The 14,407-nt window shown below is 37.3% G+C and overlaps 2 protein-coding genes and 2 long non-coding RNA genes across 4 annotated transcripts in view; 2 read left to right on the plus strand and 2 right to left on the minus strand.

The window, feature by feature from the left end:
• The window catches only part of LOC136250167 (DNA-dependent protein kinase catalytic subunit-like), a 74,187-nt gene extending 73,969 nt beyond the window's left edge, over positions 1-218 (minus strand). Inside the window, exon 1 of the mRNA XM_066042346.1 lies at positions 33-218. Coding sequence (XP_065898418.1) covers positions 33-174 — 142 coding nt within the window. The 5' untranslated portion in view covers positions 175-218. The remainder of the gene's footprint in view (positions 1-32) is intronic.
• Positions 163-3,245, plus strand: LOC136250171 (ribonuclease P protein subunit p20-like). Its single transcript, XM_066042352.1, has 5 exons — positions 163-364; positions 415-532; positions 2,857-2,953; positions 3,002-3,058; positions 3,116-3,245. The coding sequence occupies exons 1-5, from the start codon at positions 241-243 to the stop codon at positions 3,203-3,205; spliced, it is 486 nt and encodes a 161-aa protein (XP_065898424.1). The 5' UTR covers positions 163-240; the 3' UTR covers positions 3,206-3,245.
• A 1,048-nt stretch (positions 3,246-4,293) lies between these two features.
• LOC136251818 (uncharacterized) lies at positions 4,294-7,788 on the minus strand. The gene is made up of 2 exons (XR_010699210.1): positions 6,978-7,788; positions 4,294-4,630 (listed from the first exon to the last, which is right to left on the minus strand). It is a non-coding gene; the product is annotated as an uncharacterized lncRNA (long non-coding RNA).
• A 1,324-nt stretch (positions 7,789-9,112) lies between these two features.
• Positions 9,113-12,648, plus strand: LOC136251817 (uncharacterized). Its single transcript, XR_010699209.1, has 3 exons — positions 9,113-9,222; positions 11,640-11,737; positions 12,365-12,648. It is a non-coding gene; the product is annotated as an uncharacterized lncRNA (long non-coding RNA).
• The last annotated feature ends 1,759 nt before the right edge of the window (positions 12,649-14,407 follow it).

The raw sequence follows: 14,407 nt of genomic DNA on the forward strand, positions 1-14,407 counted from the left end.
TACAAGCCATCATTTATCTAACAAACGCGCACCTAACTCAGCATCTGTTATTCGCTCCACACACAGCGAGTACAGGTCGGTGGCTATACTGGCTGCCTCGGTACCTCTGGTAGGCGAAGTGGAACTTAATGTATCGAACAGGTTACGCAAGTTCTTTCCCAACTCATCCGTCATGTTTCGAGCTTTCGCGCCATATTTGCCGGGAGATTAATTGAAGCGCGCATTAAATAAAATTATTGAATGGCTACTTCAGGCAATGACACGACCAGCCAACCTTTATCAGGTACTACTGGCAAGAAAAGAGCTCGTAAGCCGAAACAAAAAGCAGATGTTATAAAGAAAAACTCGTCTGGTGTTGGCACACGTAAGCAGAGAGCATTTTTCAGTGATAACAGCTAACAACACTCCCATTAGATGTAATGAGAAAGCACCCTCCATCTAAACTGTCCAAGAGAAAGAATGATATCTATATTAACCGCAGGACCGAGTTTCCTGTACAACTAGTTAGGTGCACGAAATTATTGGAAGAAGGGTGAGTATATTCTTAGTACAGCTGTATGTGATGTCTAGTGCAGCTTAATGTCAGCACAAAAATGTTAGAAACCAGTGGCGTAGCCAGGAATAAATTTTTACCAAGGCAAAGTTTATACATTGACCTAATTGAAAGAGCCTGCTTCTGACTCAAATGATTCACAAATACTTTCAAGTATGGGTGGTACAGCATTTGCAAGTTGAATCTCTGGTTGGATGGAAGTAACTGTTTCAGAAGACTCTGAGCATTTTTCTACATGTCATAAGTAATGCTCCAGCTTAGTTAATGCTACAGTATACCATGCTTCAATTATTAAACTAGTTTAATTGCATTCAACTGGCACAAAAACTGAATTACTCCAGAGATAGTTTAGTGGTCAGGCCATCCATGGACTGCAAGGAAGGTCATAGTCATGCACACTATACTTGTTATTGATCTGATGTGATGTTTAAGTCAGAGATTATCTCTTTCATGTGATGCTCAACTGCATGTGCTAAGCATGTCAAACTAGGGACTCTGGGGGCATGCTCCTTCGAGAAATATATGCTTTGAATTGACATCTGGAGGCTATTTTTATTGTAACTGATTTGCATGATCAATTAGTTCAATGCAATGCCATGCAGTTGACTCATTGGAATTTTTGAATAATAAATGTAAATGATTCAGACCAACCAATGTAATGAGAGCGGTCGCTAATCTGTGCTGGATACTCTATTAGAGTATATTACGATGACTGCTCTATTAGAATATCTCGATCTTTTACAGTTTATAGAATCTATGGCTGTAGTACTAAGCAGGGCTAGAGCCTACGCCTATGGTGACACAGTGCTAGCCCATTTTTCAGCTACTTGAAGTACAGTAATGTTGTCTAGTATATTAAACATTTAAGTAGAAAATTAGGAGTGCCTAAACTCAGGTCTGCTCAGCCTGTTGTTGAGAATTTTTACCAAGGCAGCTGCCTCGATTGCCTCAATGGTAGTTACGCCACTGGAAACCCATAAACTTACTAGGCACTTTTGATAAATATTGCAACTGAACTGTGAGATTGAGCTTCTATAGTAGTATAGAAAGGAATTTTTTGGTTGTGGGACATGTGGGCAGGGAGATAGGGTGTTCTCACGCATCAATTTAAGTTCACCAAAAATATATACTGTTCTATTGTATCTGTGAGAAGTCTATGCCTATTAAGAGATAGTCAAAACAATCTTCAGCACAAATATTTATTTTGGAGACCAAGGAATTATGGCTATTGCAATTTGCAAGTGGTCAGCAGCAAGCATGGATTCATGGAGGCTGTTCTTACTGAAGCCCTGAAATCTTCACTGTCATGTTTAAAAATGCAGAAACCACCAAAACATTGAATCCTGTGAGACCTTAAGATGATTTTACCCTGTTGCTGACCCCTCAGGTGTCAAAGAGAGCGGCTTGTCTCATATAGTCACTGGTCTTGTTGAGTGGCTAGGGGTAAAAAATTGTTTGAAAGCAGCAAATGCCATAATTCAAGACAATACAGTAAGTGTATGTTCTATTAGAGTATTTTAAAGTATAAAATGGACTTGAAGTAATCGATGTATTCATCACTACTGAATTTGTGTGCATGTTCTATTAGAGTATATTGAGTGAATGTTGTATTCAATGTTAGATTAGTTCTGAAGCAGACACAATGGGATCCAGATTGGGTTAAATAAGAAAATAGGTTGACACTCAAGTGACTAAAAGAGGTTTAACTAGTAGTAATTCAAGGGGTGTATCTACTGTATATTGAATGCTTCAACGGAAATGTGGGCCCAGGTATGGTTTGTACCCAAAATACAATATTGTCTATGAGATTGTATCACACAGGTTAAGTTGTTATCTTCAGCATTGATTATTATATTCAACGTGACAGGCTGACAGACAAATGGCTATTTGCTTACTGTGACTTTCACCATTTCACGAATTGCGTAAAACTCAAACTCATCACGAAATAAACTTTTATGAATTTTTATTTACCACCCAGGACCATCATAATAATGTTTTCATAATTGTTGCTACAAATAGTACAAATGGAATGTAAAGTTTCATGTTATAATAAATCTGCTGGTTTACAGTTTGTTTCTGGAGGCTGTTACTGATAATCCTCTCAATTTTTTGGTTATACTTTGGATGCATAAAATTTCTGTGCTGTTGCAAACTTATGATACACAAATGGTCGCATTTTAAATTATAAAACCAAATCATTGCTCAATACCGCTTGACTGTATAGCATGAAGGTTGCATTAGATCAGCTGTAAAGTATGTGATAACGTATTTTTGCAGTTGGTAATTACACGTTTTGACTGTAGCTATAATGAAATCACCATTCATGGTTTGGGGGCAGCCATCAACAGAGCTATCAACCTTGCACTAAAACTGCAGGACACAAGTCCTTATGAACTGAAGGTGTGTGCAATCCAATTAATGCTCACTTTGATGTTATGCACTATTTAGAGTGAAGTGACAACCTCAACAGTTGAAGTAATGGATGAATTTGAACCACTTGAAGATGTGAGATGAAATATGTCCATTAAGTCAATGTGCTACGTTAACTCTATTTGTTCGTAGGACCAGCACTACCAATCACAATCCAGAAACACTTCAGCTATACACATCAAACTAAGTAGAACTAATCCATCACTTGTTTCACACACATAAAACAAAATTTGAAACATCACATCTAAGAGTATGATTATAATATTTGTATGGGGGGAGGGGAGTACATTTAGCAAAAAACAACAACCTGGTTTTTCACAACCTTACTATATAACACACCTATCATCACCTATCAACAAAATTATCTGAATTAATCAATAACTCTAATAAAGTAGTCACTTGTGCCATAGATAATATATACCATACCTATGCTTGTGCACATTGCTTCATCTTCCTTTCCATATATGTATGACAGCAGTTTTTCTTAATGACATTCAAGCCAAAAATTTTTAGAAAGTATAAATTAGCAATAAAAACATGGAGATTGCATGAGGCATCAATAATTTCAACATAAAACTAGCTGGTTGAATTGAATAATAAACTGTCCATATATGGTATGAGTAACTGTAATAGTGTGACAAAATAGAAGTATCAGTCTACCAGCTATATATATCAGGTCTTTACAACTTCTTGTTGAAGTTTTTTGTCATAAGTTGTGCTATATGAATTATAATAGGTAAGTTTTGAACAATTTTTTCTTGCCTGAAGTAGCTATTCAAACCACTTAAAGATGTTATTACGTTGTTCATAAAAACAATCAGGTAAGCCCAGTGTGTTTCTGAGGTTTCCTGAAGCTGGTCAAGTATATTCAGACAATGGTTCAGGTTGAAATACTCTAATAGAGCAGTCAACTACCCAAATAGAGCAATCATTTTGTATTTTTGAAGTTTACCCAGCAATAGTCTTAAAATCATATCTCAGACCTAAATTTTTTTTCCTGGGCCATGCCCAGAATGGCATTCATGTCTGTTGTTATGCTTTTAAAGTTCACATAGTTCCACCTCTTAACTCTAGATATTATGCCAGCAGAAGCAGCCTATATCAGTCAATTCCTAACACATGTTGAAAATGTCAACTTTAAAGATTTTTTGGTGAAAAATTGTTACCAGATTCAATCTCAGGGTACATAATTTTCAAAAGGGGAGCATACCCCCAGACCCCCTAGATTTAAGTGTGCACACAACAGAAAATTTGGAAACTTGTCACTAAAATTCCTGGAGCCACCTTTGCCACTGTATACCAATCACAACTTTAACTATACACATCAAACTGTCTAGAATTAATCCATCACTTGTTTCACATATTACAATAAGTAAATTTTCAAATGTTAATGGGGTCTTGTATCTCCCCTGTTATCAGATCCTGCCCGCCACACACGCCCTCTGTTGTTTCTTTGACATGCACAATAATTTGAACAGCGTCCAGTGATTGATCCCTCTGTTTTGTGACCCATGTCAGCCATCTGTCTAATCACCTCAGGAGAAACCCCTTTTAACAAGACAGCTCATGCTGAACCATATCCAGTGCCAATACAGAAACGAATGTCCCTTGAGGGTCCATCCTATAATCAATCATATTGAGTAACACCTGTGGAAGGGAATAATAATCCTTGAACTGCTGTAATATCAAAAGAGAGATACTTTGGAATTTTAACTTGATTATCTCCACATTACGTATTTGTAAAATTTGCACATGAATTAACACATGCCTAACCTCCCATTATTCCAAATGTAGTGTACAGGTCACAGTCTCTGCTCACCATGTTAGCCATACCAGGGATGATGGTGTGGTAGAGACTGCATAATTATGGTCCTTAATTGTATGCCATTCTTGGCACATTATAGTTAGATGTGCATATCCTCCATTAGTGAAGGGTGTACTGTTACTATTAGGTACACTTTATGCTTGTCAAGTCAGTTCACCATTTTTCCTGAGGCTATACCATCTGTGTTTTTATTAACAATGTATACCATGTTAACATGGGCAGATCCAAGGTAGTAGGCATATTGAGTAGGGCCTGTAGGGGGTTTGGGGGGGGGAGGGGGGGGGGGGGGGGCAGAAGCTAAAGGTACCTCAGGACTGAAATATTTAGAGCAGTTTTATGCACAAATATGTAAATAATTATGCCAAGTGATCTGCATTGATCAAGAGCTGTATAGGGATCAATTGGTAACCATAAGTAGTTTAGTTGTACAACTGAAAGTATTCTAGTAAACACATGATACTTTCACATGTCACGATGGTGAACCCATGCAATGGCAGGAAGTGTGAACCAATACATAATGTGCAGTTACAGGTAATTATTTCAAAACAATAGGTTGTTTAAAACTGGAAAATGGTATAGCTGGCAAGATAAGCAGTGCACATGTCTTCAGTGGTGAGTAAAGGACCAATTATTCTCACTACCCATACTTAAGTCATTGCTAACATGTGGTTAGCAATGAATAATCATGTATTCTCTGTCAACTTTTTTTTGAAAGTGATCACCTACAACTTTTCATTATGTGGCATATGTTTGGAACCCTCTTATACTGCAAACTGTATATTCTTTTGCAGAAGTGTATATACAATTATTCTAATAGAGAATAATGAACTGAGCTCTATTTTAATGAGTTACCCCCTAGCTCTATGTGTGAAAAGTCGGTCTTTACATAATATAGATTGAAGTAGAAGAAAAAGTTTGAGGAAATCATCACCTCTATTATCAATGGTATTATGGGCCTAATTCAGGAGAACCGGTCGTATGAAGAAAAAAGAAACTGAGATACGCAATAGAGAAGGATATGTTTAGAGGAAGGTTCCAATGATGTCAATGCTTGGATAGATATTATACTGACTGTAGTGGCAGCATATCAGGCAGGGAATGATAAAAGACCATAGAAAAATTTCACTGGACTACACGATTCAGTGAGGCTAACTATACAAGGAGCTAGGAACTGACATTACTATTAAGGGATTCTATAATATATGCCTGGAGAGGGGGGCAAAACTCTGCTACAGGCAGCAGTTAATGCTTAAAAGAAGGACATAATTTATTGTGGTGAAAGAGACATTCCAATGGGCTAATCTGTTTGACTATTACCATGCAGTACAATAAAACCCGACCACATGTCATCTGGCACTAAAACAAAAAGTATGGTCTTAATAATGAGGTGGCCTTATTTATGAGTTCAAGAACTACACCTTGGTTGTGTTTTAGGTATGTATGGACCATAGGCGGTGGAGACAGGGGGGCCATGGCCCTCCCACTTTTATGGGACACTGTTTGCAAGAAAAGATCGAGATACTCTAATAGAACAGTCAGGATCTGGATGCTCTAATAGAGCAGTCACAGTATTCAGAAAAGCAGTGTAACAAGCTACTTAGCTACGTATGTGTAGTTATAAATAAGGAGGAGATATAATTGATGGAGAACAGCTATTGTCAGCAGGTAGTGACCTTTTTTTTTGGTCTTCAACGTACAGCTGGGCTGCCCAGAGAAATTAAAGGGCCCAGGGCAAAGAGTTAAAGTGGGGCCCTAGGTTTCCATTCTGAATCACAACTCTACCCAAACTGTAAGGTGAAGACCAAAAAAAGGTCATTACATGCTGACAATGACAATAGCTAGCCCTCACCAACCATATCTCTTTATTTATAAACTTGCTACACTGCTCCTCTGAAGAATATTGTGACTGCTCTATTAGAGTATTTGTTCTGACTGCTCTATTAGAGTATATTGATCTTTTTAAACAGGTATTCATGGGGCCTCCTGGGGCCCCTTTCAGGCTGTGGTCGGGGCGAAAAGCCCCAGTCCTCCCCCCTGTGGGCGGCCCTGCCCCCCCTCACTCTTTGGCCTGCTCCACCACCCCTCTGTATGGAGAATAAAGAGGTGACCACTAAGAGGTTTTATTGTAGTAAGCACAAGAAGTACATACAAACAAGGACAACTGTAAACCTGTTTCATCTCCTGGCAAGGGCCTCCAACAGACTTGGCAGGTGATACACAGTAACATCGGATTGTGCTGTACTACCTTGGATAGCTGATGTCTTCTTGCTTCATCATGAAGTGTCGGCATGACTACAACAGCTACTACCAAATGAGGATACTTTATAATAGAATCTTATAGCTGCAAAGGGTCTATAACCCCTATAACCGTCATTACATTTTTTGGCAATTCTCAGTGACCTTCACTGGGATTTATCACAAAAAGTAGTGATGGTCACTAGGTCATTCTTACTGTGTAAAGGCCATTGCAATCTCTTGCTGGTTGCTAGGAATAATTCTCAATAATGGCACAAAATTTTGATGAAACAACTAAGAAACCGTTCATATTTAACTTCCTTAAACCATGCATGTAACTTCCTTGAAACCATGCATGTGAAGACTTGAGCAGGTAATTTAATACAAGCCATGTTACTATACAACAACCACAATACATCATACCACACACATACTAAAATCCTCACAATTGCTCCCATGGCAACATTATGGCTGGATTGCAGTTTTTGAAGCAGATTATGAGCATAACAGCTTCATGAACTCATAAAACTGTCCATGCCACAGGCAGCTCTCAAGCCATATAAACATGCACACAGTGCATGTTGTAACTAGTAACTCCACTACACTTGTCAAAAACTACAATGTCACCTTTTTTTGCGGAACTGTTAACTACACACAATATCAACAATGTCTCATGTTATAGTATGTACACATTGAGCTGAATCCTCAAAAACTTTTAATAACTCGTGGATGCAATTGCACATAATCTTGAGATTTGGCTCATTTGTAGTACTGCTTGACCCACTAAAAATATTTCGAAATCTTTTTGTTCAGATCACTTAATGTCTGACATAATATTTACGGCCAATCAAAATTTTCACAATATATTTCCTGTGAGGAAGCCATACAAGTACAGCGTCCATTACAGCTCTTTCCCGAACTTGTAATGGAGCCAAACCCGCGTACATGTCTGTTGTTGACACCTTTGCTGTTACCACTACTCATCTGCATGGTTGGCTGAAATGTTAACTCTGTTGAGAAAAAATCCACTTTTAATGTTTAGCTGTTTTTCAGCATTCAGCTCAACTTGTACATACCATAGATAATGGGGTGTCTATTATCTATGTACATACTATAGAGCAGTTTCACGCACGTGAGATAATTACGTATTGCGCCAACCGTCGCCATGTTGGTGAACATGAAAGAGCAGCTGCACTGTGTTAGAAGTTTAGCGCAATACGTAATTATCTCACGTGCGTGAAACTGCTCTATATATAGCTATAGTAGCGCATGTTATATCTCACTTTACACAATCTGAATACTAACTACCAGAACACCATCAAATTATTTCTCAGGAGTGCAATACTCAAAATTCCTTTAGCATGGATAACAAATCCATGCTATTACCATAAAATTCTACTAATCATTATGAAACCCCATGAATGTATCCATGAAAGTTGCAGTCGGTATTCTTCATGGGTACCTTACATGGCTACCATGATACCCATGATATGCCTGGAATAAAGTTCAACCCCATCATAAGTAGTTATCAACCTGAGGCTGAGGTGTTGATATCAGATGATCTACGAGTACCAACTAACTTCTATCCCACACTTTGAAGCATTTGACTTCATAAACAACGTGAAAGTGAGGCTAGATAAACATGCGTGTGTTCAATTTTTGCTGTGCTTGTAGTTTAGAATGTCTCAACTAACACTGAAATCATAAGGATTCTCACCTTCTAGGGTTTAACTTATATTACTTTTATGTATAGGGCTTCAGTAGGATAGAATGTACCCATGAATTAGTAAGTTCCATGTGACGACTGATGTCAAATCCGGCACAGCAAAAAAAAACCGGGTTGGAAATTTTACCCTCCTTGACTGGCACGAATTTGGTGGCCTTGAACTTTGACTGCGATCGCAGATCTACCGAAAGTGGGTGCCTGCACCCCTATGCCAAGCTAATTTGCACATCAGGTGGCAGACGCACGTGTCGACACGCTAAATTTTCACGGCAACTTTACTAACTATGAAAATTACGTACCGCAAAAAATTACGTAATCATGTCTATAGACAATAAACACGTAGGTCGTAATTATGCTGCTCAGTACGAAGTGAATGAGGAACAATTCGCAACGAGGCGGTGTGAAGCTAACAGCAGGATACCAAGATGGATATCGAATCAGAATCGTCATCAGGTAAACCATAGGGTATGTAGCTACATAGCTAGCTGTTTATGATGAACAGGCTGACTGTAGAGTGCAACCTTTCTGAAATAACTAAGGCCACGATTAGTTAATTATATGTATCTGGTTCCCTTCCTGGTTATTTTTTTGCTGAATGAATTGTGCAATCACCATTAGGCCACTCCAAATAAATTCTCTGTTTCCCGTCCTGGATTCAAGCATATTTGCATGCGGGCGGCCGGTCCATTTCCATTATTTCATTATAAGATAAGATTGGCAGCTTTTCAAGCCATTATTTGCCTGGCACAACCATAAAAAGCTGCATAAAAGCATGCTTAAGCTTTTCAAGTTGTAAAAATAGTGCAAACGTGAAGTTTGTGCCAACTCGATAGCACTGCTGACACGTGAGCTGACACTGTTTCAAGATGGCTTTTACTGAGCCTCTCAGTCAAGCTCTCAGTATGCAAGAATAACAGGAAAATAATGGAAGAATACGGAATAATGGAATATTGAGAGCTGACAGTAACTAGATGCGGGCGGTGGACGGGAAACAGAGAATTTATTTGGAGTGGCCTTAGCTATATCTGCATGTTAAAAGGTTTTCAAGTTATGTCTTGGCACACTCTTTTCTTATAAAGATGCACTAACTTTTTACATTATATATGCAGAAATCAAAGAGATCATAACGCACAAGTATTAATAATCACATTACGAGTTGATTGCAGTGGGGGGGAGTTCCATGAGTCTATTCTAGTTTGGTAAAGTATCCTCTTCTTGAATTGCATTGATTGGGGATTAATGAGTTGGAGGGAATGTGTAAGTTTCTATTGATTATTTTATACATAATAATGAGTTTGGCTATGTTCCTTCTAACTTGGTTTTCCCCTATAAGTACATGTGCTGCTATGTCAAATGTAGTGTACCACATCAAAAAGTTGCAAAAATAAAAATAAAAAACAAGCCTGGCAACCTGGTCAATTTTGAGGACCAGAAACATATATAGTTAACTTTGCCAATTTTGAATGTCCCTCATGGCAAATTGTGTGTCTGTTGGTATGAATACATTTTATCGGTTGAGCTAGCTATATAGCTACCAATGATGCATGCACCAGTGTAGCGTGGTAGCTAACTGTATTCGCTATCAGCTTAATTTATCCGGTCATAGCTAGCTACATCATCTAATCATCCGGTCATAACTAGCTATACATACTAATGCTTACAATACCAAAATGGAGGAGACATTCAAATGTGCTGATGTAGCAATTATGAGGTAGTGACACTTGAGACAGATAACCATACTACTACTAACTGCTACTACCTAATGTACTGAACTAGGTATAGTGACACTTGAGAAGACAGATCCCCTACTATTACCACTACTACTACTTACTACCTACTATTTATAGCTATAATGTACTAGCTAGTGACACTTGAGAAGACAGTACTATCAAGAGTTCATAGTATATGTATAAACTCTTGGTACTATACTACCTACTGCTGCTACCACTACTTCCTCGATTAATGGCACCTGGCAAAGTGGTTACTATTAATGCATGAAAATACAATGTTGCGGTGTGCTTAAATGTTATACATCCAAATGGTTGTTGATGAGACTGCAAATGTAGTAGCTGTGAAAAAATTGAATGCTTGAGCAAATATTCAAAAACACTACTGATTTGAAAACAGAATGTGACCAAATCTGTGCACCAGTGGGCTAGGAGCAAACTTCATCATGGCATCAAACATGTTATCTGTTTATCACCTTGTAACTCCTTGTACCAGTCCATGCTTCAAAGGTGCACATCAATTAACAAGACAGCTTGATGAACTGATATTAGGAATAAACTTCAGTTGAAGTGTAAACCTTAACCTGGCTTGTTAAACAGTCTGACTGTACTATGTCATTCCCTGATTAATTATTGAACTGGCTTATAAAATAAAGACATTTTCGGAGTAGCATGGATACAAAATCCTCTCAAATCTGCAGTGTATAGTGCCAGTTTATATGCAAATGAATATCAACTATTAAAATGTCAATGCGTTGGAGATAACAATACAGACAACACAAAATGCACATACACCACGCATAAGTATTTGCAAAACAAAAGACAACAATTATTCAACATACAGTTAACAAGGGTTATGCCCATAACCTGAATATCTCTGCAAAGGCTCACAAAGATTATACTCCAACTACTTTGATACAATCTACGTACTTGCATGTAATAATCACATTTCACTGTATTAATTGCTATCAGTTGTATGTCAACTAATCTTTTTTGCTTGACAATGTCCTCATGCTGCTTCAGTAAATATATACCTGTTGTATAGTATATAGCTATTTGAGTTTTCAAAAAATATATAGTATCAGTGTAATACTTATCCTCATATATAGTTTACATATCATAAAAGGTACCCCCTATGTATAGTTTACAGACGAAACTGTTGGGATTACATGCCAGTCATCATCCTCTACTTATTGCCAGGGCAACCATTTGGATGGATTGCAGCATACTTTCTCATTAAGGTATGCTGACTGCAATACAACAGGGCTGTGCAATTAACTTGATTATGAAGTTAATTGATTGTTACACTCAATGTGAAAATCATAAAAACTTCACTAAAACTGATTAATCACAAACAACACAACTTTCTGTTGAGCTTGTCAACTGTTTCTTCTGTCAAAAAATTCCTGATACATATTTTCCACAAATAACATCATTTGAGATACAGTACAGTTGATCATGTGTTTGTGTCAAATTGTGTGACATTTAAAATCACTTGACTAGCCCTAATTCTATAACTAAAAACAGATTGCATGAATACTTGCTAATAATCTGTGCTGAGTAGAACTGAAGTATATACATTCATACGAGGTTGCTTCAGAAGCAACCTCATATGAATGCATATGCTTCAAAGCAGATGACTAGAAAGTACAACACAACTTTTAAGCTTTTATGTACTCGTAGGAAGGTTTCAAAACCAATACAACAGAAAGCTTCACTTCATGTTATTTTAGTCTCTTGATCTTACTGCTCATGCTGGTATGAAATAACATCACACAATCAGTTGGATAATCACAATCGTAGTCATAATCACACAGCCCTGCAGTATAGCTACACTTACTAATTAACAAAGCTCCTCACACATTTAGAGCATAAAGATTCAGGGAAAGTCAAAAACTGAAGCTGACATCAAAGAGTACTACAAACGAAGAGCAACATCATTTTTTGCAGTGAGCGTTATGATGTCGGTGATGATTATAGTGGCAGTAATTGGTACTGCAGTTGTCGGTATTATTTGACCATTACTTCAGTAACTATATTGTACTGTACTGTTATTAATTAATGCCTATTGGTGTACGTCTTTTCACTAATCATTGTATGTTCTATTTGCATCTGTATTTTAGCAGTGAATTGTAAATTTTAACACATAATTGTGAATCCACTTGAGTTATTTTGTAAATTAATTATATAGATTTTTTTAAATTGCATAAGTATTACAGGTAATTAAATTAAATTTCTTTAAAACTGTCAATAGTTGGCATTGACTGTTGATGATGTCTCGTGGTAGCTGCTGGAATTGTTCTTGGGAAGAATGAGTATTTGATAGAAGTATGAAATGGAGAAATTTGTGATCGTGGCTGAATCTTGTGAAAGTTATGGGTGACACCAAGAGTTATTAATAGTAACTCTTGGTGACACTGTTGGGTGGTAGCTTGCTGGTATCTCATTTAGGGGTGTTTGCACATTTTCTTTGTAGCTGTAGTGTTGGTCATTCTAGCTATTTAACATTTTGGTGCTGTGCTACTGCTAAAAATCAGGCACCCAAATAGTTTATACTACAGCAAATAATCAATCGTGTATATAATTCAGTTTATATAAATACTATGCTATTTATTAATTGCATATTACAATTTAGTGTATTTCATAATACATGAATTAATTACATAAATACATTGCTATGTATTGCTAAAGAAGCGTAACTCAACAAACCGTAAATTATGTACAGAAGTGTCTTCTCAGCTGTTTTATAGTGTGTCTCAAGAGCGGATTTAGGGGGGTGCATAGGATGAATCACCCCCTCCAAAATTTTACTATGTACTAGCTGGAGAGCTACTGCAAGCTACAGTACAGGTGCAATTGTATCTTAAGCACACAAAGGGAATGAAAGATAAAAGAGCAAAAACGGAAGAGCTAATATCTTCTAGGAAGGAGTAAAAAGTAAATTTCAGCGGTAAAATCTACTAAAAATTGAAATACTCTAATAGAACATTCATTATTAGAGAAACAAAGATTTGCTGATTTGCTGAAATTGGACATCTTGTCCTGTGCACTGTTATCTCTCAACATCCTGCCATACCACTTGTGTAAAGGTTGAAATTCTATACCTTTCATGTACCATGAATCACATGACATCATGATCAATTATTTAGGCTAATAGATATTATTAAACATCTTAGCTTCTGGAGGTTGCATTGCTAGACCCTTTGAAATTCAGCTTTGAACTCAAACCATACTACTATATAAGCATTATAAAGCATTTATGCTCTCCCCTTGATATGACAGCTAGTATTATACCATTGCCAACTATGTAGAAAACATAAAATTTTCCATCTTTTCAATAAGTTCAGTCTACAGCTTGACTACCTATACTTGTTTATTGCATGTCTACTGTGAGGTTGAGTTTCTTCAGAATTATGAAAGGGAAAGTTTTTCCTACCCTGTCCTTCAATGAAGGCCCATAGGCAAGGGGGGTTCTGGGGGTTCTGAAGAATCACCCTCTTGAAGAAAAAGGTCCACAATTTCAGCAAAAGTTCCACAATTTGACTGAAAAGGTCCACAATTTGACTGAACAGATCCATATTTTCCAGTAAAAAGTCCACTATTTCAGTATTGAAGTCCAACCTAAAGTTTTAGTGCCTGAAATTTCACCAAATTCAGTCTTTTTAACTTGTATTTTCAAAATTTTTCCTGGTGGCATGCCCCCAGACTCCCAACTACACAACCTTTTCATCTAAAGAACCTACCCAGATAAAAGTCTGGCTACGGCCCTGCAATGTTTAACTACTATTTAGAACACTGTTTGGTAATGGTATAGACATGCTTACAAAGTCAACAGCTTGGTTTTTATGATTTTTGGTCTTGTGCCTTTGTGTAAATACTGGTGATATAATCGAATTCTTTAGACAATTTTA

The sequence above is a fragment of the Dysidea avara genome, chromosome 3 (genome assembly GCF_963678975.1).
Source record: "Dysidea avara chromosome 3, odDysAvar1.4, whole genome shotgun sequence".
NCBI classification, from domain to species: Eukaryota; Metazoa; Porifera; class Demospongiae; order Dictyoceratida; family Dysideidae; genus Dysidea; species Dysidea avara.

Excerpts from the sequence above, each read along its gene's own strand:
- LOC136250171 (XM_066042352.1), top strand. The coding sequence starts at position 241 with ATGGCTACTTCAGGCAATGACACGACCAGCCAACCTTTATCAGGTACT. Across the intron at positions 365-414 it reads CTCGTCTGGTGTTGGCACAC|ATGTAATGAGAAAGCACCCT; the intron begins GTAAGCAGAGAG and ends CACTCCCATTAG. Across the intron at positions 533-2,856 it reads ACGAAATTATTGGAAGAAGG|CTATAATGAAATCACCATTC; the intron begins GTGAGTATATTC and ends TTTTGACTGTAG.